This window comes from Heptranchias perlo, unplaced genomic scaffold, assembly GCF_035084215.1.
Source record: "Heptranchias perlo isolate sHepPer1 unplaced genomic scaffold, sHepPer1.hap1 HAP1_SCAFFOLD_385, whole genome shotgun sequence".
NCBI classification, from domain to species: domain Eukaryota; kingdom Metazoa; phylum Chordata; class Chondrichthyes; order Hexanchiformes; family Hexanchidae; genus Heptranchias; species Heptranchias perlo.
Window position 1 is genome coordinate 78,329 of NW_027139397.1, and position 25,718 is coordinate 104,046.

Consider the following 25,718-nt stretch of genomic DNA (forward strand, 5'->3'; position numbering starts at 1 on the left):
TGGGGTGAACGGGACTCGGTGTGAGTTAGGATATGGGGGGGTGAGGGGTGAACGGGGACTCGGTGTGAGTTAGGATACGGGGGGGTGAGGGGGTGAACGGGACTCGGTGTGAGTTAGGATACGGGGGGGTGAGGGTGTGAACGGGACTCGGTGTGAGTTAGGATACGGGGGGTGAGGGGTGAACGGGACTCGGTGTGAGTTAGGATACGGGGGGTGAGGGGTGAACGGGACTCGGTGTGAGTTCGGATACGGGGGGGTGAGGGGTGAAGGGGACTCGGTGTGAGTTGGGATACTGGGGGTGAGGGGTGAACGGGACTCGGTGTGAGTTAGGATACGGGGGGGTGAGGGGTGAACGGGACTCGGTGTGAGTTAGGATACGGGGGGGTGAGGGGTGAACGGGACTCGGTGTGAGTTAGGATACGGGGGGTGAGGGGTGAACGGGACTCGGTGTGAGTTAGGATACGGGGGGTGAGGGGTGAACGGGACTCGGTGTGAGTTAGGATACGGGGGGTGAGGGGTGAACGGGACTCGATGTGAGTTAGGATACGGGGTGTGAGGGGTGAACGGGACTCGGTGTGAGTTAGGATACGGGGGGGTGAGGGAGTGAACGGGACTCGGTGTGAGTTAGGATACGGGGGGGTGAGGGGTGAACGGGACTCGGTGTGAGTTAGGATACGGGGGGGTGAGGGGTGAACGGGACTCGGTGTGAGTTAGGATACGGGGGGTGAGGGGTGAACGGGACTCGGTGTGAGTTAGGATACGGGGGGTGAGGGTGTGAACGGGACTCGGTGTGAGTTCGGATACGGGGGGTGAGGGGTGAACGGGACTCGGTGTGTGTTAGGATACGGGGGGTGAGGGGTGAACGGGACTCGGTGTGAGTTAGGATAGGGGGGGTGAGGGTGAACCGGACTCGGTGTGAGGTGGATAGGGGGGCAGCAGAGAGTTTTGGATGATCTGAGTTTACGGAGGGTAGAGGGTTTGAGGCCGGCCAGGAGAGCATTGGAACAGTGGAGTCTGGAGGTAACAAATTACATGGATGAGGGTCTCAGCAGCAGATGGGCTGAGGCAGGGGGCGGAGACGGGCGATGTTAGAGGGTTCAGTTGTGTGTGTGTGAGAGAAAATTGTAGGGCTTGAGGAGGTTATCGAGATCGGGAGGGGGCGAGGGTCATGGAGGGATTTTAAGAGGAGGATGAGAATTGTCGGGCTGGAGGAGGTTACAGAGATGGGGGGGGGGGGGCCATGGATGGATTTGAACAGGAGGATGAGAATTGTTGGGGCTGGAGGAGGTTACAGAGATGGGGAGTGGGGCTCGAGGGCCATGGAGGGATTTGAAGAGGAGGATGAGAATTGTAGGGGCTGGAGGAGGTTACAGTGATAGGGAGGGGGGGGCGAGGGCCATGGAGGGATTTGAACAGGAGGATGAGAATTGTAGGGGCTGGAGGAGGTTACAGTGATAGGGAGGGGGGGCGAGGGTCTCAGCATCAGATGGGTGGGGACGGGTGATGTTGGATGGTTCACGTGTGTGTGAGACAAAAAGAAAGACAGACTCCCATCTCTATCGCCCCTTTCACCACCTCAGGACATCCAAAAGCATTTCACAGCCAATGAAGTACTTTCTTTTTGAAGTGTGGTCACTGCTGTAATGTCGGAAATGCGGCAGCCAATTTGCGCACAGCAAGATCCCACAAACAGCAATGAGATGAATGACCCGATAAACTAGTTTATTGATGTTGGTTGTGGGATAAATATTGGCCCCAGGACACCGGGGAGAATTCCCAACCAATTGCTCCAATAGTGGCCGTAGGATCTATTTTCTCCACCTATCGGGCAGACGGGTTTAACGTCTCATCCGAAAGACGGCACCTCCGACAGTGCAGCACTCCCTCAGTACTGGCACCAGGGAGTGTGGGCTTGGATTATGGGGCTCAAGTCCGAGAGTATATCCATCTACCTCCGACAGTGCAGCACTCCCTCAGTACTGGCACCAGGGAGTGTGGGCTTGTATTATGGGGCTCAAGTCCTAGAGTATATACATCTACCTCCGACAGTGCAGCACTCCCTCAGTACTGGGACCGGGGAGTGTGGGCCTGGATTATGGGGCTCAAGTCCTAGAGTATATCCATCTACCTCCGACAGTGCAGCACTCCCTCAGTGCTGGGACCGGGGAGTGTGGGCCTGGATTATGGGGCTCGAGTCCTAGAGTATATCCATCTCCCTCCGACAGTGCAGCACTCCCTCAGTACTGGGACCGGGGAGTGTGGGCCTGGATTATGGGGCTCGAGTCCTGGAGTATATCCATCTCCCTCCGACAGTGCAGCACTCCCTCAGTACTGGGACCGGGGAGTGTGGGCCTGGATTATGGGGCTCGAGTCCTAGAGTATATCCATCTACCTCCGACAGTGCAGCACTCCCTCAGTACTGGGACCGGGGAGTGTGGGCCTGGATTATGGGGCTCGAGTCCTAGAGTATATCCATCTACCTCCGACAGTGCAGCACTCCCTCAGTACTGGGACCGGGGAGTGTGGGCCTGGATTATGGGGCTCGAGTCCTAGAGTATATCCATCTACCTCCGACAGTGCAGCACTCCCTCAGTACTGGCACCGGGGAGTGTGGGCCTGGATTATGGGGCTCGAGTCCTAGAGTATATCCATCTCCCTCCGACAGTGCAGCACTCCCTCAGTACTGGGACCGGGGAGTGTGGGCCTGGATTATGGGGCTCGAGTCCTAGAGTATATCCATCTACCTCCGACAGTGCAGCACTCCCTCAGTACTGGGACCGGGGAGTGTGGGCCTGGATTATGGGGCTCGAGTCCTAGAGTATATCCATCTCCCTCCGACAGTGCAGCACTCCCTCAGTACTGGCACCGGGGAGTGTGGGCCTGGATTATGGGCTCGAGTCCTAGAGTATATCCATCTCCCTCCGACAGTGCAGCACTCCCTCAGTACTGGCACCGGGGAGTGTGGGCCTGGATTATGGGCTCGAGTCCTAGAGTATATACATCTACCTCCGACAGTGCAGCACTCCCTCAGTACTGGGAGCGGGGAGTGTGGGCCTGGATTACGGGGCTCAAGTCCGAGAGTATATCCATCTACCTCCGACAGTGCAGCACTCCCTCAGTACTGGGACCGGGGAGTGTGGGCCTGGATTATGGAGCTCGAGTCCTAGAGTATATCCATCTACCTCCGACAGTGCAGCACTCCCTCAGTACTGGCACCGGGGAGTGTGGGCCTGGATTATGGGCTCGAGTCCTCGAATATATACATCTACCTCCGACAGTGCAGCACTCCCTCAGTACTGGGACCGGGGAGTGTGGGCCTGGATTATGGGGCTCGAGTCCTAGAGTATATCCATCTACCTCCGACAGTGCAGCACTCCCTCAGTACTGGGACCGGGGAGTGTGGACCTGGATTATGGGGCTCGAGTCCTAGAGTATATCCATCTACCTCCGACAGTGCAGCACTCCCTCAGTACTGCGACCGGGGAGTGTGGGCTTGGATTATGGGGCTCAAGTCCGAGAGTATATCCATCAACCTCCGACAGTGCAGCACTCCCTCAGTACTGGGACCGGGGAGTGTGGGCCTGGATTATGGGGCTCGAGTCCTAGAGTATATCCATCTACCTCCGACAGTGCAGCACTCCCTCAGTACTGGGACCGGGGAGTGTGGGCCTGGATTACGGGGCTCAAGTCCGAGAGTATATCCATCTACCTCCGACAGTGCAGCACTCCCTCAGTACTGGGACCGGGGAGTGTGGGCCTGGATTATGGGGCTCGAGTCCTAGAGTATATCCACCTACCTCCGACAGTGCAGCACTCCCTCAGTACTGGCACCGGGGAGTGTGGGCCTGGATTATGGGCTCGAGTCCTAGAGTATATACATCTACCTCCGACAGTGCAGCACTCCCTCAGTACTGGGAGCGGGGAGTGTGGGCCTGGATTACGGGGCTCAAGTCCGAGAGTATATCCATCGACCTCCGACAGTGCAGCACTCCCTCAGTACTGGGACCGGGGAGTGTGGGCCTGGATTATGGGGCTCGAGTCCTAGAGTATATCCATCTACCTCCGACAGTGCAGCACTCCCTCAGTACTGGCACCGGGGAGTGTGGGCCTGGATTATGGGCTCGAGTCCTCGAATATATACATCTACCTCCGACAGTGCAGCACTCCCTCAGTACTGGGACCGGGGAGTGTGGGCCTGGATTATGGGCTCAAGTCCTAGAGTATATCCATCTACCTCCGACAGTGCAGCACTCCCTCAGTACTGGCACCGGGGAGTGTGGGCCTGGATTATGGGGCTCGAGTCCTAGAGTATATCCATCTACCTCCGACAGTGCAGCACTCCCTCAGTACTGGGACCGGGGAGTGTGGACCTGGATTATGGGGCTCAAGTCCTAGAGTATATCCATCTCCCTCCGACAGTGCAGCACTCCCTCAGTACTGGCACCGGGGAGTGTGGGCCTGGATTATGGGCTCGAGTCCTAGAGTATTTTCATCTACCTCCGACAGTGCAGCACTCCCTCAGTACTGGGAGCGGGGAGTGTGGGCCTGGATTATGGGGCTCGAGTCCTGGAGTATATCCATCTACCTCCGACAGTGCAGCACTCCCTCAGTACTGGGACCGGGGAGTGTGGGCCTGGATTATGGGGCTTGAGTCCTAGAGTATATCCATCTACCTCCGACAGTGCAGCACTCCCTCAGTACTGGGACCGGGGAGTGTGGGCCTGGATTATGGGGCTCGAGTCCTAGAGTATATCCATCTACCTCCGACAGTGCAGCACTCCCTCAGTACTGGCACCGGGGAGTGTGGGCCTGGATTATGGGCTCGAGTCCTAGAGTATTTTCATCTACCTCCGACAGTGCAGCACTCCCTCAGTACTGGGAGCGGGGAGTGTGGGCCTGGATTATGGGGCTCGAGTCCTGGAGTATATCCATCTACCTCCGACAGTGCAGCACTCCCTCAGTACTGGGACCGGGGAGTGTGGGCCTGGATTATGGGGCTTGAGTCCTAGAGTATATCCATCTACCTCCGACAGTGCAGCACTCCCTCAGTACTGGGACCGGGGAGTGTGGGCCTGGATTATGGGGCTCGAGTCCTAGAGTATATCCATCTACCTCCGACAGTGCAGCACTCCCTCAGTACTGGGACCGGGGAGTGTGGGCCTGGATTATGGGGCTTGAGTCCTAGAGTATATCCATCTACCTCCAACAGTGCAGCACTCCCTCAGTACTGGGACCGGGGAGTGTGGGCCTGGATTATGGGGCTCAAGTCCTAGAGTATATCCATCTACCTCCGACAGTGCAGCACTCCCTCAGTACTGGGACCGGGGAGTGTGGGCCTGGATTATGGGGCTTGAGTCCTAGAGTATATCCATCTACCTCTGACAGTGCAGTTCTCCCTCAGTACTGACACCAGGGAGTGCCGGAGTCGGGAAATCCAGAAAAGCTTCATGGAAACAGGAACGGAGAATGTGGAATACACGGTTCCGTATGGTTAGAGATGGAGAGTCACACGGTATTTAAGGGGGAGAGATACTTCCTGGAGGAGCTGGGGTCAACCTGTCCATTCGTTGTCTGCACCAGGGAGCGAGCAGTGGGTCAGTGGGTCCGACACTGCTGACCACCACCTTCAAGGGCAATTAGGGATGTGCAATAAATGCCGGCCTCGCCAGCGACACCCACATCGCATGAACGAATAAATAAAAAACACTGACCTCTCACCCTCTCGGACCTGGGGTCGAACCCAGCCCCAGACAGAGGGAATGAAGGGGCTCCTCTTTCTGATGGAGACTGGATGGGGGCTGTGTAGAGGGAGCTTTACTCTGTATCTAACCCTGTACCTGCCCTGGGAGTGTTTGATGGGACAGTGTAGAGGGAGCTTTACTCTGTATCTAACCCTTGTACCTGCCCTGGGAATGTTTGATGGGACAGTGTAGAGGGAGCTTTACTCTGTATCTAACCCTGTACCTGCCCTGGGAGTGTTTGATGGGACAGTGTAGAGGGAGCTTTACTCTGTATCTAACCCTTGTACCTGCCCTGGGAGTGTTTGATGGGACAGTGTAGAGGGAGCTTTACTCTGTATCTGACCCATGCTGTACCTGCCCTGGGAGTGTTTGATGCAACAGCTGGTTTATAAGTACTGGGAAGCTATTCTGTGTTACACTCTTGGTAGTGAAGGGAATTCCTTCTTTTTGTGATTCTTGGACACTGGACGAATAGTGAAGCAAAGAAAGTCACTCTCACTCACGGTAGTTTCATTAATCAAAAGTAATTATTTAATGATATTATTCATACGAGCATTCATGAAGCAAAATCAAAGCACACATATGACTTTCCTCTATAAAATCCCATTATACACTTAATAATTCGCAACATTATGTAATGGCTTAACAATTCATATACACATCAGGCATATCATTAATATATACAACCTTTAAACCAAGGATTTTGCTCATCAGGCCTGAAGGGTGATCAGCTCTTCAGTCCTTGAGGTCCTCGTCTTCTTGCGTACTGTTGGACTGCAGTGTGCGTTCCTTGTGACTGCCGGGTGGTGAAGAGACTGTTCAGTTTCTTATATTGTTTTTGTAAAACCAAAAGGACCTAGGATTGGGGAGAGTCATTCCTTTTTGTCCAATCGTTCCCTGTTGCTATGCCTCAATTATTAACATAGCTCACTGATTGACAATTTCGGCTTTGACCATGTGACTGGAGACCCTTTGATGTAGATAAGACCATGTGTTCGAACGATGGAATGTAAAAGGCCCCTTTACTCTCTCTGTTTATGGCCTTTCATGGAGAGATAGCCCCTTACATCTAGACACCCAGACATTCTTAATGGTCCTTACATCTCCAATTTTGATGCTTCAATGGTTTGAAATCCATTCCTTATACCATGCCTTACAAATCTGATTGAATTCTTTGAGGAAGTGACCAGGAGGATTGATGAGGGCCGTGCAGTGGATGTTGTCTATGTGGATTTTAGTAAGGCATTTGACAAGGTCCCACATGGCAGACTGGTCAGAAAGGTAAAAGCCCATGGGATACAGGGAAATGTGGCGAATTGGATCCAAAATTGGCTCAGTAACAGGAAACAAAGGGTAAAAGTCGATGGAGTCTTTGCGAATGGAAATCCGTTTCCAGTGGTGTGCCACAGGGCTCAGTGTTGGCTCCCTTGCTGTTTGTGGTATATATTAATGATTTGGACTTGAATGTAGGGGGCATGATTGGCAAATTTGCAGATGACACAAAAATTGGCCATGTAGTTGATAATGAAGAGGATAGCTGTAGACTCCAAGAAGATATCAATGGGTTGGTGGAGTGGGTGGAAAAGTGGCAAATGGAGTTCAAACCGGAGAAGTGTGAGGTAATGCACTTAGGGAGGGCAAACAGTAAAAGGGAATATATTGAGAGGGGTAGAGGAAGTGAGAGACCTTGGAGTGCATGTGCACAGGTCCCTGACGGTGGCAGTTCAGGTAGATAAGGTTGTGAAGAAGGCATACAGAATGCTCTCCGTCATTAGCCGAGGTATAGAATACAAAAGCATGTAATGATGGAACTGTATAAAACACTAGTAAGGCCACCGCTGGAGTATTGTGCGCAGTTCTGGTCACCACATTACAGGAAGGACGTAATTGCTCTGGAGAGAGTGCAGAGAAGATTTACAAGAATGTTGCCAGGGCTTGAAAATTGCAGCTAAGAGGAGAGATTGGATAGGCTGGGGTTGTTTTCCTTGGAGCAGAGGAGGCTGAGGGGAGACTTGATTGAGGTGTACAAAATTATGAGGGGCCTAGATAGAGTAGACAGGAAGTACCTGTTTCCCCTAGCGGAGAGTTCAAGAACTAGAGGACATAGATTTAAGCTGATCGGCAGAAGGATTAGAGGGGACATGAGGAAAAACTTTTTTACCCAGAGGGTGGTGGGTGTATGGAATTCGCTGCCCGAATTGGTGGTAGAGGCAGGGACCCTCAACTCTTTTAAAAGTACCTGGGCCTGCACCTAAAGTGCTGTAAGCTGCAGGGCCATGGACCGGGTGCTGGAAGGTGGGATTAGAATGGGCACCTGGTTGTTCTTCGAGCCGGCACGGACACGATGGGCCGAATGGCCCCCTTCTGTGCTGTATCTTTTCTATGGTTCTATTTGACCATATACTGGATGAGATACTATTTGAAGTTTTACAAATCCCAATTCCTTTGAACAGATTACCAGATAGGAATGGCCTCCTCCTGTTGCTACCAGTCTATTGGCGACACAGCCAGAGACCACTTAGAATGGAATTCGCCTTCTTTAGGGAAGTGTGCGGTGTGGCAGGTGTTTGTAAACATCTGGAGAGCGGGTCAGAGGGCAATGGGATTTTTTTTTAGAAGTCATGCACTCAGCAAACCCTCCCCATCAAGTTCCCTTCCAATGGGGGCCAGTTTTCTGTTTTTGCAAAGAAGTGCAGGAGACGCTTTAACCTGATACACAAGAGTCTTGGTGCAATTGGTGTCACGGGGCAAACAGCAACAATAAAAAGACAAGGGTTGCAAGGACCCTTTAAGAGGTTGACGTGCAGTTGGATCCAGCGCCCAACTCAACCTTGTCTTCCACTCTTGGTGGTCCCATCAAGATCGCTGGCTGAACTCTAGAGAGGGTTTCCACCTCCCCAGTTTTGATCTGGGTCCACATCTCCAAGGTTGATCTCACCTCTCCTCTCCTCAAAGACCTTTACAAATCCCGAGGGGAGGAGGGGGTGGGGGGTGAGTGACGGCTGGTTGCTGGTCAACCTTGGCCCCAACCCTGCCTCACAAAGGCCATCCCCATGCTGGCCCCAAGTCACAATGAACCTCATTGGGTGACGGCGCCTTATAAGCTGGGGTTGAGGCGAGGGATGGCAGTACAAGGGTCTTAACCCAGAAGAGAGAAGATCTCACAGAGGAACAATCAAAAGGAAAACGAAAGAAAAGTCTACGGAAACCATCGGAAATCCCCTTCTCCCCCCCTCCCAACCCAATGGCTTACTTCTTACCTTGGCGAGGCCTGAATGTCGGAGATCCGGGCCACCCCTGCTCCAAAGCCTCGGGAGGAGATTGTTGTGAGTACTTGGGGCAAGTCCTTCTCAACTCCTTCGGAACGGCCATTGCAGTGATCATCATCGTCAACGCCCTGTTCTTGGTAAGAGCAAAGAGCCGTGGCTTGGGGAAGGGGAGGGCTCTCTCTCACTGGGATGGTGGGACGTCGTCATGGAAAGGGAGGGAGGGAGGGAGGGGGGTTTCCAGGCAACCAACCAAGGGGCATCTTCAACCCCCAACCCCAACCAAGGGGCATCTTCAACCCCCAACCCCATCAAAGGCCAGCAGATCAGGCTGAGGTGATGAGCTTTGGAGGAAAGGGATGATTGAGGATGTTGGGTTAAAGATGGGGTTGCCAACACCTCCAGGATTGCCCAGGGATGAAATATTGACCTCCTGGGACTCTGCAGATGAACCATTGAGGCATTCCAAAAAAAAAGTGTCCCCCCCACATTTGACTTTGAACACTTTTGTTTATTAGTTATACAAATATTGGAGATGGAGAGGCGTGACAGTCAAGAATCACCCAACCGAGTCATAAAGAGTGTTGGCTTTCCAATTGGCCGCGGGGAAGGGGGCGGTGCGCCGTGATTGATGGACGTGTCGGGCGACCAGTGGGGAGGGGGGGCTGGAGGTCACGAGATGAAACCTCCACGAATCGGTCCAGCCGGATTTGGCGACCCCAGTCTGCTGTGTGACCTCCTTTGGCCCCCTTCCCTGCACCAGGTTGTCATTTCAATGTCGCCAAATGGTATCGCGACGCTATCAAGGATTGAACGGGGAGCCGACGAGCAAAGCGGGGTGATGAGAGAGAGAGAGAGAGAGAGATGGGCCGTGAGGGCACCTGAGATTGTCCACAGGTAGTCCATCTCCTGTGGTGTCTTGTGCCGGGAGTCCAGGCCAGTGGGGTTAATTGAACCAGGGCGGACTGGTGTAATTTATCCCAGCCGTGCCTTCTCTCTCTCTCTCTCTCTTTCTATATTATACTTTCATTTATATATTATTGTTCATCGTTATAAGTCGTAAGACGTACAGCAAGTTGAGAAACATCGGCCGGAAGAAAGATTGAAACTCCCATCTCTATCGTCCCTCTCACCACCTCAGGACGTCCCAAAGCCTTTGACAGCCAATGAAGGACTTTTTGAAGTGTGGCCATTGTTGTAATGTAGGAAACGCGGCAGCCAATTTGTGCACAGCAAGATCCCACAAACAGCAATGTGATAAATGACCTGATAATCTTTTTTAGTGATGTTGGTTGAGGGATAAATAATGGCCCCAGGACACCGGGGAGAACTCCCCCCTGCTGCCCTTCTTCCAATTGTGGCCGTGGGATCTTTTACATCCACCCAAGGGGGCAGACGGGGGTCTCAGTTTAATGTCTCATCCGAAAGACGGCATCTCCGACAGTGCGGCACTACTTCAGTACCGATCCTCCGGCAGTGCGGCACTCCCTCAGTACCGACCCTCCGGCAGTGCAGCACTCCCTCAGTACCGACCCTCCGACAGTGCAGCACTCCCTCAGTACCGACCCTCCGGCAGTGCGGCACTCCCTCAGTACGGACCCTCCGACAGTGCAGCACTCCCTCAGTACGGACCCTCCGACAGTGCGGCGCTCCCTCAGTACCGACCCTCCGACAGTGCGGCGCTCCCTCAGTACCGACCCTCCGGCAGTGCGGTGATCCCTCAGCACCGCCCTCCGACAGTGCAGCACTCCCTCAGTACTGGCACCGGGGAGTGTGGGCCTGGATTATGGGGCTCGAGTCCTAGAGTATATCCATCTACCTCCGACAGTGCAGCACTCCCTCAGTACCGGCACCGGGGAGTGTGGGCCTGGATTATGGGCTCAAGTCCCTGGAGTGGGGGTTCGAACCCATAATCTCCTGACCCAGAGGCGAGAGCCACAGCTGACGCCAGAAGAGAGGGTTTTCTTTGCAGCACAGGCTGTAAAATGAAGGCTGCCACAGTGCCACCAGCGGTGGGAGGATGCGATTACAGCGTGACGCGTTTACATAGGGAATTCGCATTATAAATGGGGAAGATAGGCGTTTACAATGGGAAAAGGTGACGCACAAAGTGTGACAGAAACGTGAAATCAGATTTTATAGAAGGGAAGTGTGCTCAAAAATATTATTTTTAATATATTATGGATTTGGACTTAATAGCTGATCTCCTATGCTGTTGCTCATAGCAAGTCAGCTGTTTTTATCAAGTGTCACATTATGTGACACCCACTTTATTATATAACAAACCCTTTTCCTGACAGGCTTAAAGGGACTACCTTGGCTGCTGAGTGGGGTGGTGGGGGGGGGGGACTTCGAACCCAGCCTGCCCCTTTAAGTGCACAATGTCTAATTGCTGGGAAACGGGCAATATCCTCTGGCGAATAGGAGTTTAATTGTGGTTGGTGATGGGATGTTGGTAGACTGGCGGGTGCTGATAAATTCCTGGGTCTTTTATTTTTTTATACGGATATGATTTAGACATGTTGATATCTGAATTGTGACGGCCATGTGCGCTGATGTGCTAGTCTATAGGGACGATGTTAATCCATGTTACTCGTCCATGTGTTATTCTGCCGCTGTCTCCTTACAAGTCCAGCGGGATTACTTTCAAGTAAACATTCTGGAAGGAATGACGAGGGACGGGAGTTGGCGCTCAATGGGGATAGGAGGGGAGGGTGCGGATGAACAGAAAGACCGAGGGGTTCAAAGTGAGAGTGTGGGGGATATTAATCCATAAATCTTTATACAATTGCAATATATCTCCCATCCCTTTGTAAACCGGCCCCGTTAGCCTATTAAAGTATTTCTTGTACCCGTCCACTGGCTTTTAGTGATTTCTGTACTTGGACCCCTAAATCTCTCTGCTCGTCCACAGTTCCTGGCTTCTCACCATTTAGAAAATACTCGGAGGTCTAAAGTGGATGACCCCACATTGAACTCCATCTGCCACCGATTTGCCCACTCAGTTAATCCGTCAATGGCTCTTTGTAATTTTCTGCCCCCCCCCGTCTACACTGTTTACTGTGCCTCCTAACTTAGTGTCGTCCATGCAATCTCATTTTTGTTAGCAGTCTCTCATGTGGAACCTTGTCGAATACCTTTTGGAAGTCCATTTAAATAACATCCATATCGACCACGTTAGTTACCTCCTCAAAAAATTCAACGAGGTGACTTACCCATTACAAATCCCTCTCTGATCCGCTCATATTTGTTCAAGTGCTCAGTCACTCTGTCCCTAATAACAGGTTCTAGTAACCGCCCCGCGACTGGCCTTGGACTAATAACCTATCATTTCCTAGTTTATCTCTCTCGCCCTTCTTAAATAGTGGAGTGACACTGGCAGTTTTCCGATCCAAGGGAACAATTCCTGAGCACAGTGCTCCAAGTGTGGTCCAACCAAGGTATATGGAGACCAGAACTGTGCACAGTGCCCCAAGAGTGGTCTAACCGAGGTATACGGAGACCAGAACTGTACGCAGTGCTCCAAGTGTGGTCTAACCAAGGTATATGGAGACCAGAACTGTGCACAGTGCTCCAAGTGTGGTCTAACCAAGGTATATGGAGACCAGAACTGTGCATAGTGTTCCAAGTGTGGTCCAACCAAGGTATATGGAGACCAGAACTGTGCACAGTGCTCCAAGTGTGGTCTAACCAAGGTATATGGAGACGAGAACTGTGCACAGTGCTCCAAGTGTGGTCTAACCAAGGTATATGGAGACCAGAACTGTGCACAGTGCTCCAAGTGTGGTCTAACCAAGGTATATGGAGACCAGAACTGTGCACAGTGCCCCAAGAGTGGTCTAACCAAGGTATACGGAGACCAGAACTGTGCACAGTGCTCCAAGTGTGGTCTAACCAAGGTATATGGAGACCAGAACTGTGCACAGTGCTCCAAGTGTGGTCTAACCAATGTATATGGAGACCAGAACTGTTATGGAGAGAGTTTTGGAACACCGTGACCAAATCACCTACAACTTCCTCACCGACTTCTTTTAATTCCCTGGGTTGGAAACCATGAGGTCCTGGGGATTTGTCTATTGTTAATCTCGTTGAGTTTTTACATCACTATTTTTAAAATTAGAACCACAGAATGTTACAGTACAGAAGGGAGGCCATTCGGCCCATCGTGCCTGTGCCGGCTCTGTGAAAGATCTATTCAATTAATCCCACTCCCTCTTTCCCCCGTAACCCTGTGAATTTTTCCCCTTCGAGTATTTATCCGATTCCCCTTTTGAAAGTTATTATTGAATCTGCTCCCTCCGCCCTTTCAGGCAGTGAATTCCAGATCATCACAACTCGCTGTGTAAAATAATGTCTCCTCATCTCCCCCTCTGGTTCATTTGCCAATTGCCCTGCAAATACTTATAAATAAAATCTAGTAAGTTCCTCCCTTACAACGAATGTACAGCACAGAAACAGGCCATTCGGCCCAACGGGTCTATCCCGGTGTTTATGCTCCACACGAGCCTCCTCCCTCCCTACTCCATCTCACCCTATCACCATATCCTTCTATTCCTTTCTCCCTCATGTGTTTATCCAGCTTCCCCTTAAATCCATCTACACTATTCACCTCAACTACTCCTTGTGGGAGCGAGTTCCACATTCTCACCACTCTCTGGGTAAAGAAGTTTCTCCTGAATTCCCCGATTTGATTTATTAGTGACCATCTTATATTTATGGCCCCCTAGTTCCGGTCTCCCCCACAAGTGGAAACATCTTCTCTACGTCTACCCTATCGAACCCTTTCATAATCTTCAGCCCCTCAGCCCTCTCTTTTTCTAGAGAAAAGAGCCCCAGCTTGTTCAGTATTTCCTGATAGATATAACCTCTCAGTTCTGGTATCATCTTTATGAATCTTTTTGCACCTTCTCCAGTGCCTCTATATCCTTTTTATAATATGGAGACCAGAACTGTGCACAGTGCTCCAAGTGTGGTCTAACCAAGGTATATGGAGACCAGAACTGTGCACAGTGCTCCAAGTGTGGTCCAACCAAGGTATATGGAGACCAGAACTGTGCACAGTGCTCCAAGTGTGGTCTAACCAAGGTATATGGAGACCAGAACTGTGCACAGTGCTCCAAGTGTGGTCTAACCAAGGTATATGGAGACCAGAACTGTGCACAGTGCTCCAAGTGTGGTCTAACCGAGGTATATGGAGACCAGAACTGTGCACAGTGCTCCAAGTGTGGTCTAACCAAGGTATATGGAAACCAGAACTGTGCACAGTGCTCCAAGTGTGGTCTAACCAAGGTATATGGAGACCAGAACTGTGCACAGTGCTCCAAGTGTGGTCTAACCAAGGTATATGGAGACCAGAACTGTTCACAGTGCTCCAAGTGTGGTCCAACGAAGGGATATGGAGTCCAGAATCCCCTTGATTTATTTTTTTACCATTTCTCCTATCGCTGGTCCTGTGAAGAGTGACACACAGCTCCCCTTTCTTTAATATACTTGGAAAAACCTTCGGTGTTGATATCCCTTGCAAGTTTATTTTTTTGCACTCCCTTTTTGCAGGTCTGACTACTTTCTTAATATCCCTTTGCCGTTCTTCATTTCTCTCCCGTTCCTGCTCCCGATCACTGTCCAGTGACCCCCTGGGTTAGAGAGAGGGGGAAATCAGCCAGGGTTCCTGCTCCCGATCACTGTCCAGTGACCCCCTGGGTTAGAGAGAGGGGGAAATCAGCCAGGGTTCCTGCTCCTGATCACTGTCCAGTGACCCCCTGGGTTAGAGAGAGGGGGGGAAATCAGCCAGGGTTCCTGCTCCTGATCACTGTCCAGTGACCCCTGGGTTAGAGAGAGGGAAAAATCAGCCAGGCTTCCTGCTCCCGATCACTGTCCAGTGACCCCTGGGTTAGAGAGAGGGGGAAATCAGCCAGGGTTCCTGCTCCCGATCACTGTCCAGTGACCCCTGGTTTAGAGAGAGGGGGAAATCAGCCAGGGTTCCTGCTCATGATCACTGTCCAGTGACCCCTGGGTTAGAGAGAGGGGAAAATCAGCCAGGGTTCCTGCTCCTGATCACTGTCCAGTGACCCCTGGGTTAGAGAGAGGGGGAAATCAGCCAGGGTTCCTGCTCCTGATCACTGTCCAGTGACCCCTGGGTTAGAGAGAGGGAGAAATCAGCCAGGGTTCCTGCTCCCGATCACTGTCCAGTGACCCCTGGGTTAGAGAGAGGGGGAAATCAGCCAGGGTTCCTGCTCCCGATCACTGTCCAGTGACCCCTGGGTTAGAGAGAGGGAGAGGAAATCAGCCAGGGTTCCTGCTCCCGATCACTGTCCAGTGACCCCTGGGTTAGAGAGAGGGGGGGAAATCAGCCAGGGTTCCTGCTCCCGATCACTGTCCAGTGACCCCTGGGTTAGAGAGAGGGGGAAATCAGCCAGGGTTCCTGCTCCCGATCACTGTCCAGTGACCCCTGGGTTAGAGAGAGGGAGAGGAAATCAGCCAGGGTTCCTGCTCCCGATCACTGTCCAGTGACCCCTGGGTTAGAGAGAGGGGGAAATCAGCCAGGGTTCCTGCCCCTGATCATTGACTAGTGACCCCTGGGTTAGAGAGAGGGAAATCAGCCTGTGGGGACTCGTCTTCCCAGCGAGGGGGGGGGGTCAGTGCCAGTGGGGACCCGTCCCCCAGCGAGGAGGGGGGTCAGTGCCCATGGGGAATGGAAGGGAGTGGAATGCTGTGTGCCTGAATCGGGTGGGAGTGTTGATGGAGAGTGACTGTCCTCTGTTTGGTTTTGTACACAGGTCTATACAAAAGCCAGGCACACTGCGACCTCCTGCAGATACAGGATCCAGCAGATGCAAGGTGAGTTATCCAGCGAGGAGAGCCACACCTCCCTCCTGGAACCCCCTCCCTCCAGTCCAGGTAACTCCTTCCGTCACCACACGTTCCCTGCACTGCGCTCCAGACCCCTGTCCAGGGCGGTTTCTCAGGGTGAGGGAGGGGGGTGTTTGAAAATCCGCAACCTCCAAACTCCCAAACCCGCAACCCCCAAACTCCCAAACTCCCAACTCCCAAACTCCCAACTCCCAACTCCCAAACCTCCAAACCCGCAACCTCCAAACTCCCAAACTCCCAACTCCCAAACTCCCAACCCGCAACCCCCAAACTCCCAAACTCCCAACTCCCAAACTCCCAACTCCCAACTCCCAAACTCCCAACCTCCCAACTCCCAACCTCCCAAACTCCCAACTCCCAACCTCCAAACTCCCAACTCCCAAACTCCCAAACTCCCAATCTCCCAACTCCCAACTCCCAAACTCCAAACTCCAAACTCCCAAACTCCCAAACTCCCAACTCCCAAACTCCCAACTCCCAAACTCCCAACCTCCCAACTGCCAACTCCCAACTCCCAAACTCCAAACTCCCAAACTCCCAAACTCCAAACTCCCAAACTCCCAACCTCCCAACTCCCAACTCCCAACTCCCAAACTCCAAACTCCCAAACTCCCAAACTCCAAACTCCCAAACTCCCAAACTCCCAACTCCCAACTCCCAACCTCCCAACCTCCCAACCTCCCAACCTCCCAACCCCCAACCTCCAACCTCTAAACCTCCAAACCCTCAAACCCCCAACCTCCAAACCCCCAACCTCCAAACCCCCAACCTCCAAACCCCCAAACCCCCAACCTCCAAACCCCCAACCTCCAAACCCCCAAACCCCCAACCTCCAAACCCCCAAACCCCCAACCTCCAAACCCTCAAACCCCCAACCTCCAAACCCCCAACCTCCAAACCCTCAAACCCCCAACCTCCAAACCCCCAACCTCCAAACCCCCAAACCCCCAACCTCCAAACCCCCAAACCCCCAACCTCCAAACCCCCAACCTCCAAACCCCCAAACCCCCAACCTCCAAACCCCCAACCTCCAAACCCCCAAACCCCCAACCTCCAAACCCCCATCCCCCCAAACTTCCAACCCCCCCAAACTTCCAACCCCCTCAATGTCAATGGAGATCGTCGTCTCTCTCTCTCCCTCTCCTCTCTCTCTGTCTCTCTCTCTCCCTCTCCTCTCTCTCTGTCTCTCTCTCTCTGTCTCTCTCTGTCTCTCTCTCTCTGTCTCTCTCTCTGTCTCTCCCTCTCTCCCCCTCTCACACTCCCCTTCTCTCTCTCCCTCTCTCTCTCCCCCACTCTCTCTCTCTCTCCCTCTCTCTCTCCCTCTCTCTCTCCCCCACTCTCTCTCTCTCTCCCTCTCTCTCCCTCCCTCGCTCTCTCTCTCCCTCCCTCTCTCTCTCTCTGTCTCTCTCTCTCTGTCTCTCTGTCTCTTTCTATCTCCCTCTCTCCGTCTGTGTGCCTCCCTCTCCGTCTGTGTGCCTCTCTCTCCGTCTGTCCCTCCCTCGGTCTCTCTATCTCCCTCGGTCTCTCTATCTCTCTCGGTCTCTCTCTCTCCCTCGGTCTCTCTCTCTCTATCTCCCTCGGTCTCTCTCTCTCTATCTCCCTCGGTCTCTCTCTCTCTCTCTATCTCCCTCGGTCTCTCTCTCTCTCTCTATCTCCCTCGGTCTCTCTCTCTCTATCTCCCTCGGTCTCTCTCTCTCTCTCTCTATCTCCCTCGGTCTCTCTCTCTCTCTCTCTATCTCCCTCGGTCTCTCTCTCTCTCTCTCTCTCTCCCTCCCTCGGTCTCTCTCTCTCTCCCTCGGTCTCTCTCTCTCCCTCGGTCTCTCTCTCCCTCTCTCTCTATCTCCCTCGGTCTCTCTCTAACTCCCTCGGTCTCTCTCTCTCTCTAACTCCCTCGGACTCTCTCTCTCTCTTCTCTATCTCCCTCGGTCTCTCTCGCTCTAACTCCCTTGGTCTCTCTCTCTCTCTCTCTATCTCCCTCGATCTCTCTCTCTCTCTCTCTCTAACTCCCTCAGACTCTCTCTCTCTAACTCCCTCGGACTCTCTCTCTCTCTAACTCCCTCAGACTCTCTCTCTATAACTCCCTCAGACTCTCTCTAACTCCCTCGGTCTCTCTCTGTCTCTAACTCCCTCAGACTTTCTCTCTCTAACTCCCTTGGACTCGCTCTCTCTCTAACTCCCTCGGACTCTCTCTCTCTCTCTCTCTCTCTCTATAACTCCCTCGGACTTTCTCTCTCTCTATCTCCTTCGGTCTCTCCCCTACTCTCTCTCTAACTCTCTCTCTCCCTCCCTCTGTGTGTGTGTCTCTCTCTATCTCTCTTTGTCTCTCTCGATCTCTCTCTCCCGCCCCTGTCTGGGACTGAGTCCGAGACATTCGGGTGAGGACAGGATTGGGGCTTGTCTGTGACGTCCCCTCCCACAGTTGAAACTGCTGCCGACATTCCCACATGGAGAATGGGGGGGTCAGTGCCCGCGGGGACACGTCCCCCAGGGAGGAGGGGGGTCAGTGCCCGTGGGGACCCGTCCCCCAGCGAGGAGGGGGGTCAGTGCCCGTGGGGACCCGTCCCCCAGCGAGGAGGGGGGTCAGTGCCTGTGGGGACCCGTCCCCCAGGGAGGAGCTGGGTCAGTGCCCGTGGGGACCCGTCCCCCAGCGAGTGGGAGTCAGTGCCCGTGGGGACCCGTCCCCCAGGGAGGAGCTGGGTCAGTGCCCGTGGGGACCCGTCCCCCAGCGAGTGGGAGTCAGTGCCCGTGGGGACCCGTCCCCCAGCGAGGAGGGGGCTCAGTGCCCGCGGGGACCCGTCCCCCAGGGAGGAGGTGGGTCAGTGCCCGTGGGGACCCGTCCCCCAGCGAGGAGGGGGGTCAGTGCCCGTGGGGACCCGTCCCCCAGCGAGGAGGGGGGTCAGTGCCCGTGGGGAACCCGTCCCCCAGCGAGGAGGGGGGTCGGTGCCCGTGGGGACCCGTCCCCCAGGGAGGAGGGGGGTCAGTGCCCGTGGGGACCCGTCCCCCAGCGAGGAGGGGGGTCGGTGCCTGTGGGGACCCGTCCCCCAGCGAGGAGGGGGGTCAGTGCCCGTGGGGACCCGTCCCCCAGCGAGGAGGGGGGTCAGTGCCCGTGGGGACCCGTCCCCCAGGGAGGAGGGGGTCAGTGCCCGTGGGTGACGAGTTGGGGGTGGGAATTGGGGGGACAAACAACACTAAATGCTCATGACTAATTCTTTTTTTTTAATTTGTTCACAGCAAAACCGTACGCGGATGTGGTGAATCCATATTGTCCCACTGCTGCCTGCAGTAGGTATTCAGAGCAGGACAGGACCCCCACCCACCCCCACCGGACCCCCACAGGACCGTACCCCCCCCACCGGACCCCCACAGGACCGTACCCCCCCCACCGGACCCCCACAGGACCGTACCCCCCCCACCGGACCCCCACAGGACCGTACCCCCCCCCACAGGACCGTACCCCCCCCACCGGACCCCCACAGGACCGTACCCCCCCCCACAGGACCGTACCCCCCACAGGACCGTACCCCCCACAGGACCGTACCCCCCTACAGGACCGTACCCCCCACAGGACCGTACCCCCCACAGGACCGTACCCCCCACAGGACCGTACCTCCCTACAGGACCGTACCCCCCACAGGACCGTACCCCCCACAGGACCGTACCCCCCACAGGACCGTACCCCCCACAGGACCGTACCCCCCACAGGACCGTACCCCCCTACAGGACCGTACCCCCCACAGGACCGTACCCCCCGGCAGGACCGTACCCCCCACAGGACCGTACCCCCCACAGGACCGTACCCCTCGACAGGACCGTACAGGACCGTACCCCTCTACAGGACCGTACCCCCCACAGGACCGTACCCCCCACAGGACCGTACCCCCCACAGGACCGTACCCCCCACAGGACCGTACCCCCCACAGGACCGTACCCCCCTACAGGACCGTACCCCCCACAGGACCGTACCCCCCACAGGACCGTACCCCTCTACAGGACCGTACCCCCCACAGGACCGTACCCCCCGGCAGGACCGTACCCCCCACAGGACCGTACCCCCCACAGGACCGTACCCCTCTACAGGACCGTACCCCCCACAGGACCGTACCCCCCGACAGGACCGTACCCCCCGACAGGACCGTACCCCTCTACAGGACCGTACCCCACACAGGACCGTACCCCCCACAGGACCGTACCCCCCTACAGGACCGTACCCCCCACAGGACCGTACCCCTCTACAGGACCGTACCCCCCACAGGACCGTACCCCTCTACAGGACCGTACCCCTCTACAGGACCGTACCCCTCTACAGGACCGTACCCCCCTACAGGACCGTACCCCTCTACAGGACCGTACCCCCCTACAGGACCGGACCCCCCACAGGACCGTACCCCCAACAGGACCGTACCCCCACCACAGGACCGTACCCCCCACAGGACCGGACCCCCCACAGGACCGGACCCCCCACAGGACCGTACCCCCCCACAGGACCGGACACCCCACAGGACCGGACCCCCCCCACAGGACCGGACCCCCTCACTTTGTCCCTCAATCCCTGGCTTTGCGTCTATTAGTCCACCTCATCCGATGTGTCACTGAGCCCCAAACAGAGCAGGAGGAGCCCAGCGAGGGGGGTCAGTGCCCATGGGGACCCGTCCCCCAGCGAGGAGGGGGGTCAGTGCCCATGGGGACCCGTCCCCCAGCGAGGAGGGGGGTCAGTGCCCATGGGGACCCGTCCCCCAGCGAGGAGGGGGGTCAGTGCCCGTGGGGACCCATCCCCCAGAGAGGAGGGAGGGTTAGTGCCCATGGGGACCCGTCCCCCAGCGAGGAGGGGGGTCAGTGCCCGTGGGGACCCGTCCCCCATCGAGGAGGGGGGTCAGTGCCCATGCGGACCCGTCCCCCAGAGAGGAGGGAGGGTTAGTGCCCATGGGGACCCGTCCCCCAGCGAGGAGGGGGGTCAGTGCCCGTGGGGACCCGTCCCCCAGTGAGGAGGGGGGTCAGTGCCCGTGGGGACCCGTCCCCCAGGTAGGAAGGGGGTCAGTGCCCGTGGGGACCCGTCCCCCAGGTAGGAGGGGGGTCAGTGCCCGTGGGGACCCGTCCCCCAGGTAGGAAGGGGGTCAGTGCCCGTGGGGACCCGTCCCCCAGCGAGGAGGGGGGTCAGTGCCCGTTTTGACCCGTCCCCCAGCGAGGAGGGGGGTCAGTGCCCGTGGGGACCCGTCCCCCACCGAGGAGGGGGTCAGTGCCCGTGGGGGACCCGTCCCCCAGGTAGGAGGGGGGTCAGTGCCCGTGGGGACCCGTCCCCCAGTGAGGAGGGGGGTCAGTGCCCGTGGGGACCCGTCCCCCAGCGAGGAGGGGGTCAGTGCCCGTGGGGACCCGTCCCCCAGCGAGGAGGGGGTCAGTGCCCGTGGGGACCCGTCCCCCAGGTAGGAAGGGGGTCAGTGCCCGTGGGGACCCGTCCCCCAGCGAGGAGGGGGGTCAGTGCCCGTGGGGACCCGTCCCCCAGCGAGGAGGGGGGAGTCAGCGGTGAGGGGGAGGCAGGGTGGAGTGTCCAGTGGCCCTTCTCCCTCCAACGCCTTGTGTTTTGTCTCCCTTCGGCCCCTCAGGCGAAAGCAGAGGTTTGCTGTCCTTGCTGCCGGCCTGGCTGACGTCCTCCCTCCTGCTGGCCTCGGCAGCTCTTGGCGGGACGGCGGCGGATCACAAGGGCTGCCATCGCATGCGGAAGCACGTGGAGAGGAACCTGAGGTACCGGAGGACGAGGGACAACCCGAGCTGTTACCACCAAGCGGAGATGGAGCACAGCAACCGCTCGTTGCTGCTTCACGAGCAGGACGGAGAGTCCCGGTCCAGGTCCAGATCTCGCAGTCCTCATCACCCGGTCAGGAACGACCGCAGAGACTCCCAGCAGAGCTGCAACTCCCTCTGCCCCATGCCCGAGAGCAGAGCCAAGGTCAACTTCAAAGCCGAGGCACCCTGCCCCCCTTCCCATATCCGCCCGGCCGGGCAGGTGGCAGGAAGGGCGGAGCAGATCTTCACCAACGCCCCCACTCAGCTGCTGCTGCCCACCCAGGAGGCGATGTGCCCCGAGAGCTACCACCTAGTCCCCCTGACCCCCTGCCCCACCCAGCCCCCCCACACCTCCACCCCCACGAGCTCCTTCACTGGCTCCTTCTCCAGCTCCTGCCCCACCCACCCGCTGGAGAACCTGGTCCCCTGCCTCATGCCCGATCGTACCCCCCCGCTGCCCCCTCCGCCCGCCTTCTCGCCCAGCCGCGAGCGCGGACAGCCCCCCGCTCCCCCTCTCCCCCCTCCCCTTCCCCCCCCGCCTCCTCTGCCGCCCTGCTCCTCCGCCCAACCCCGGCCCTCCCGCTCCCACTCCACCTCCTTCTGCTCCGAAGACTCGTCCTTTAGCCACAGCTCCTCCCGCTGCTTCCCGGGACTGGAGGAGGGCCAGGTGGCCGGGGCCGAGGGCTTCGTCAACCCTTACTACATGCAGCCCTCCGTGGACGTCAGCCACATGCAGTCGCTGGTGAGGGTGTCCAAGACGAGCGAGGGCCCGCTGCCCTCGCCTCGCCAACACCAGAGTCAGCCGCAGCAGATGGTCAATGGTAACACCTCACCCCGCCAGTTCCCCGTCTACCAGGACGGCCCGCCCACCAGCTCCCAGCACCTCAACACCAGCCCCCTGAGGCAGAGCTGGGCCAGCAACAACGGAGAACCGTCTAGCCACAGTCCCATTCGCATCTCCTCCACCCGTCACCTGAGGCCCGGGCCTAGCCCCGAGCAGCAGCCGTTAATGCCCCAGGAGGCCGTGATCCCTCCTCTCCTCCCCGGCCAAGAGCAAGCCCTCCCGCCCCAGGCTGTGCCCCGGAGGATGAGCGCCTACGCCCGGTTGGGAGGAGGCAGCAACGAGGCCCAGCAGCCGCTCCCCGGCAACCAGCAGGCCTTGGAGGCCCAGGCCCACAGGCACCAGAAGGCCCCGCTGAAGGGGGAGTTCGGCCCCCCCCGCGAGTCCCCCAAGGCCCGGCTGATGGTCAGGTACTCCGGGGAGGACAACAGCTGCTTCTCTTCCCCCGTTCACCCCCCGCCCCACCCCAAGGGCCAGGTCTGCTCCCCCTTCTCGCCCGGCAACTGTTACCGCGGCGGCAGGCCGCCCCCTTACTACGAGAGGCACTGAGAGAGCGAAAGAGAGAGAGAGAAAGAAAGAGAGAGGGGCGAGGGGGCGGGGGAGGGGCCCCTTCCCTTTAGTTTGTGTCTCGTCAATGTATTGAGATATAACGTAGAGATCAGTCGTATCCATAACAGATAAATAAAGGCTGGTGATGAAACCAGAAACACTCATGGCTCGCCCTCTTTTATGTGTGATTTCACATCTCCTTTGGCCCTCTGGGATTGCCCAGGAATTGAAGATTAATCTCCAAAGGGGGCAAAAATTAAATTATTGGGGGGGTGGGGGGCTTTAAATAATTCTCATTCACCCCCTTGGGTTTATTGGTTATCCCGATATTGGAGACATTCCCCCCTTGTGTTTATTGGTTATCCCGATATTGGAGACATTCCCCCCTTGTGTTTATTGGTTATCCCGATATTGGAGACATTCCCCCCTTGTGTTTATTGGTTATCCCGATAGTGGAGACATTCTGCCCTTGGGTTTATTGGTTATCCCGATATTGGAGACATTCCCCCCTTGTGTTTATTGGTGATCCTGATATTGGAGACATTCCCCCCTTGTGTTTATTGGTTATCCCGATATTGGAGACATTCCCCCCTTGTGTTTATTGGTGATCCCAATATTGGAGACATTCCCCCCTTGTGTTTATTGGTTATCCCGATATTGGAGACATTCCCCCCTTGTGTTTATTGGTGATCCCGATATTGGAGACATTCCCCCCTTGTGTTTATTGGTTATCCCGATATTGGAGACATTCTGCCCTTGTGTTCATTGGTGATCCCGATATTGGAGACATTCCCCCCTTGTGTTTATTGGTTATCCCGATATTGGAGACATTCCCCCCTTGTGTTTATTGGTTATCCCGATATTGGAGACATTCCCCCCTTGTGTTTATTGGTTATCCCGATATTGGAGACATTCCCCCCTTGTGTTTATTGGTTATCCCGATATTGGAGACATTCTGCCCTTGTGTTTATTGGTTATCCCGATATTGGAGACATTCCCCCCTTGTGTTCATTGGTGATCCCGATATTGGAGACATTCCCCCCTTGTGTTTATTGGTTATCCCGATATTGGAGACATTCCCCCCTTGTGTTTATTGGTTATCCCGATATTGGAGACATTCTGCCCTTGTGTTTATTGGTTATCCCGATATTGGAGACATTCCCCCCTTGTGTTTATTGGTGATCCCGATATTGGAGACATTCCCCCCTTGTGTTTATTGGTGATCCCGATATTGGAGACATTCCCCCCTTGTGTTTATTGGTGATCCCGATATTGGAGACATTCCCCCCTTGTGTTTATTGGTGATCCCGATATTGGAGATTGAGGCAGGAGGAAGAAAGGCTGTTTGACTGACAGTCAACAATGATCCAATCAGGTAACAAAGAGTCGGTTGGCTTTCCCATTGGCCGTGGGGAAGGTGGAGGAGCTCCGCAATTGATGGACGTGTCGGGTGACCAATGGCCGGAACCGGGGGTGGGGGGCGGGGTGTGTGCGGGACGGTTGGAGGGTGGAGGGTGATGAAACCTCCAGGAATACGTCCAACCAGGGTTGGCAACACCATGTCCTCCTAAACTTAGACAGAGCTTTGGTTAGACCCCAGTTTTTTTTATTCGTTCATGGGATGTGGGCGTCGCTGGCGAGGCCGGCATTTATTGCCCATCCCTAATTGCCCCTTGAGAAGGTGGTGATGAGCCGCCTTCTTGAACCGCTGCAGTCCGTGTGGTGACGGTTCTCCCACAGCGCTGTTAGGAAGGGAGTTCCAGGATTTTGACCCAGCGACGATGAAGGAACGGCTGATATATTTCCGAGTCGGGATGGTGTGTGACTTGGAGGGGAACGTGCAGGTGGTGTTGTTCCCATGTGCCTGCTGCTCTTGTCCTTCTGGGTGTAGAGCTCGCGGGTTTGGGAGGTGCTGTTGAAGAAGCCTTGGCGAGTTGCTGCAGTGCATCCTGTGGATGGTACACACTGCAGCCACTGTGCGCCGGTGGTGAAGGGAGTGAATGTTTAGGGTGGTGGATGGGGTGCCAATCAAGCGGGCTGCTTTGTCCTGGATGGTGTCGAGCTTCTTGAGTGTTGTTGGAGCTGCACTCATCCAGGCAAGTGGAGTGTATTCCATCACACTCCTGACTTGTGCCTTGTAGATGGTGGAAAGGCTTTGGGGAGTCAGGAGGTGAGTCACTCGCCGCAGAATACCCAGCCTCTGACCTGCTCTTGTAACCACAGTATTTATGTGGCTGGTCCAGTTAAGTTTCTGGTCAATGGTGACCCCCAGGATGTTGATGGTGGGGGATTCGGCGATGGTAATGTCGTTGAATGTCAAGGAGAGGTGGTTAGACTCTCTCTTGTTGGAGATGGTCATTGCCTGGCACTTGTCTGGCACGAAAGTTACTTGCCACTTATGAGCCCAAGCCTGGATGTTGTCCAGGTCTTGCTGTATGCGGGCTCGGACTGCTTCATTATCTGAGGGGTTGCGAATGGAACTGAACACTGTGCAGTCATCAGCGAACATCCCCATTTCTGACCTTATGATGGAGGGAAGGTCATTGATGAAGCAGCTGAAGATGGTTGGGCCGAGGACACTGCCCTGAGGAACTCCTGCAGCAATGCCCTGGGGCTGAGATGATTGGCCTCCAACAACCACTACCATCTTCCTTTGTGCTAAGTATGACTCCA

General features: G+C 55.6%; 1 protein-coding gene across 1 annotated transcript; it reads left to right on the plus strand.

The window, feature by feature from the left end:
* The first annotated feature begins 8,985 nt into the window (after window positions 1-8,985).
* Window positions 8,986-23,163, plus strand: LOC137311968 (uncharacterized). Its single transcript, XM_067978777.1, has 4 exons — window positions 8,986-9,147; window positions 15,784-15,844; window positions 19,109-19,159; window positions 21,475-23,163. Exons 1-4 carry the CDS (start codon window positions 8,986-8,988, stop codon window positions 23,043-23,045), a joined length of 1,845 nt encoding a protein of 614 aa, XP_067834878.1. The 3' UTR covers window positions 23,046-23,163.
* The last annotated feature ends 2,555 nt before the right edge of the window (window positions 23,164-25,718 follow it).

What these genes read in the sequence shown, in the direction of transcription:
- LOC137311968 (XM_067978777.1), top strand. Translation starts at nt 8,986, where the DNA reads ATGGCTTACTTCTTACCTTGGCGAGGCCTGAATGTCGGAGATCCGGGC. An exon ending in TCGTCAACGCCCTGTTCTTG is followed by an intron (nt 9,148 to 15,783) that starts GTAAGAGCAAAG and finishes TTTTGTACACAG; the next exon opens with GTCTATACAAAAGCCAGGCA. An exon ending in CAGGATCCAGCAGATGCAAG is followed by an intron (nt 15,845 to 19,108) that starts GTGAGTTATCCA and finishes ATTTGTTCACAG; the next exon opens with CAAAACCGTACGCGGATGTG.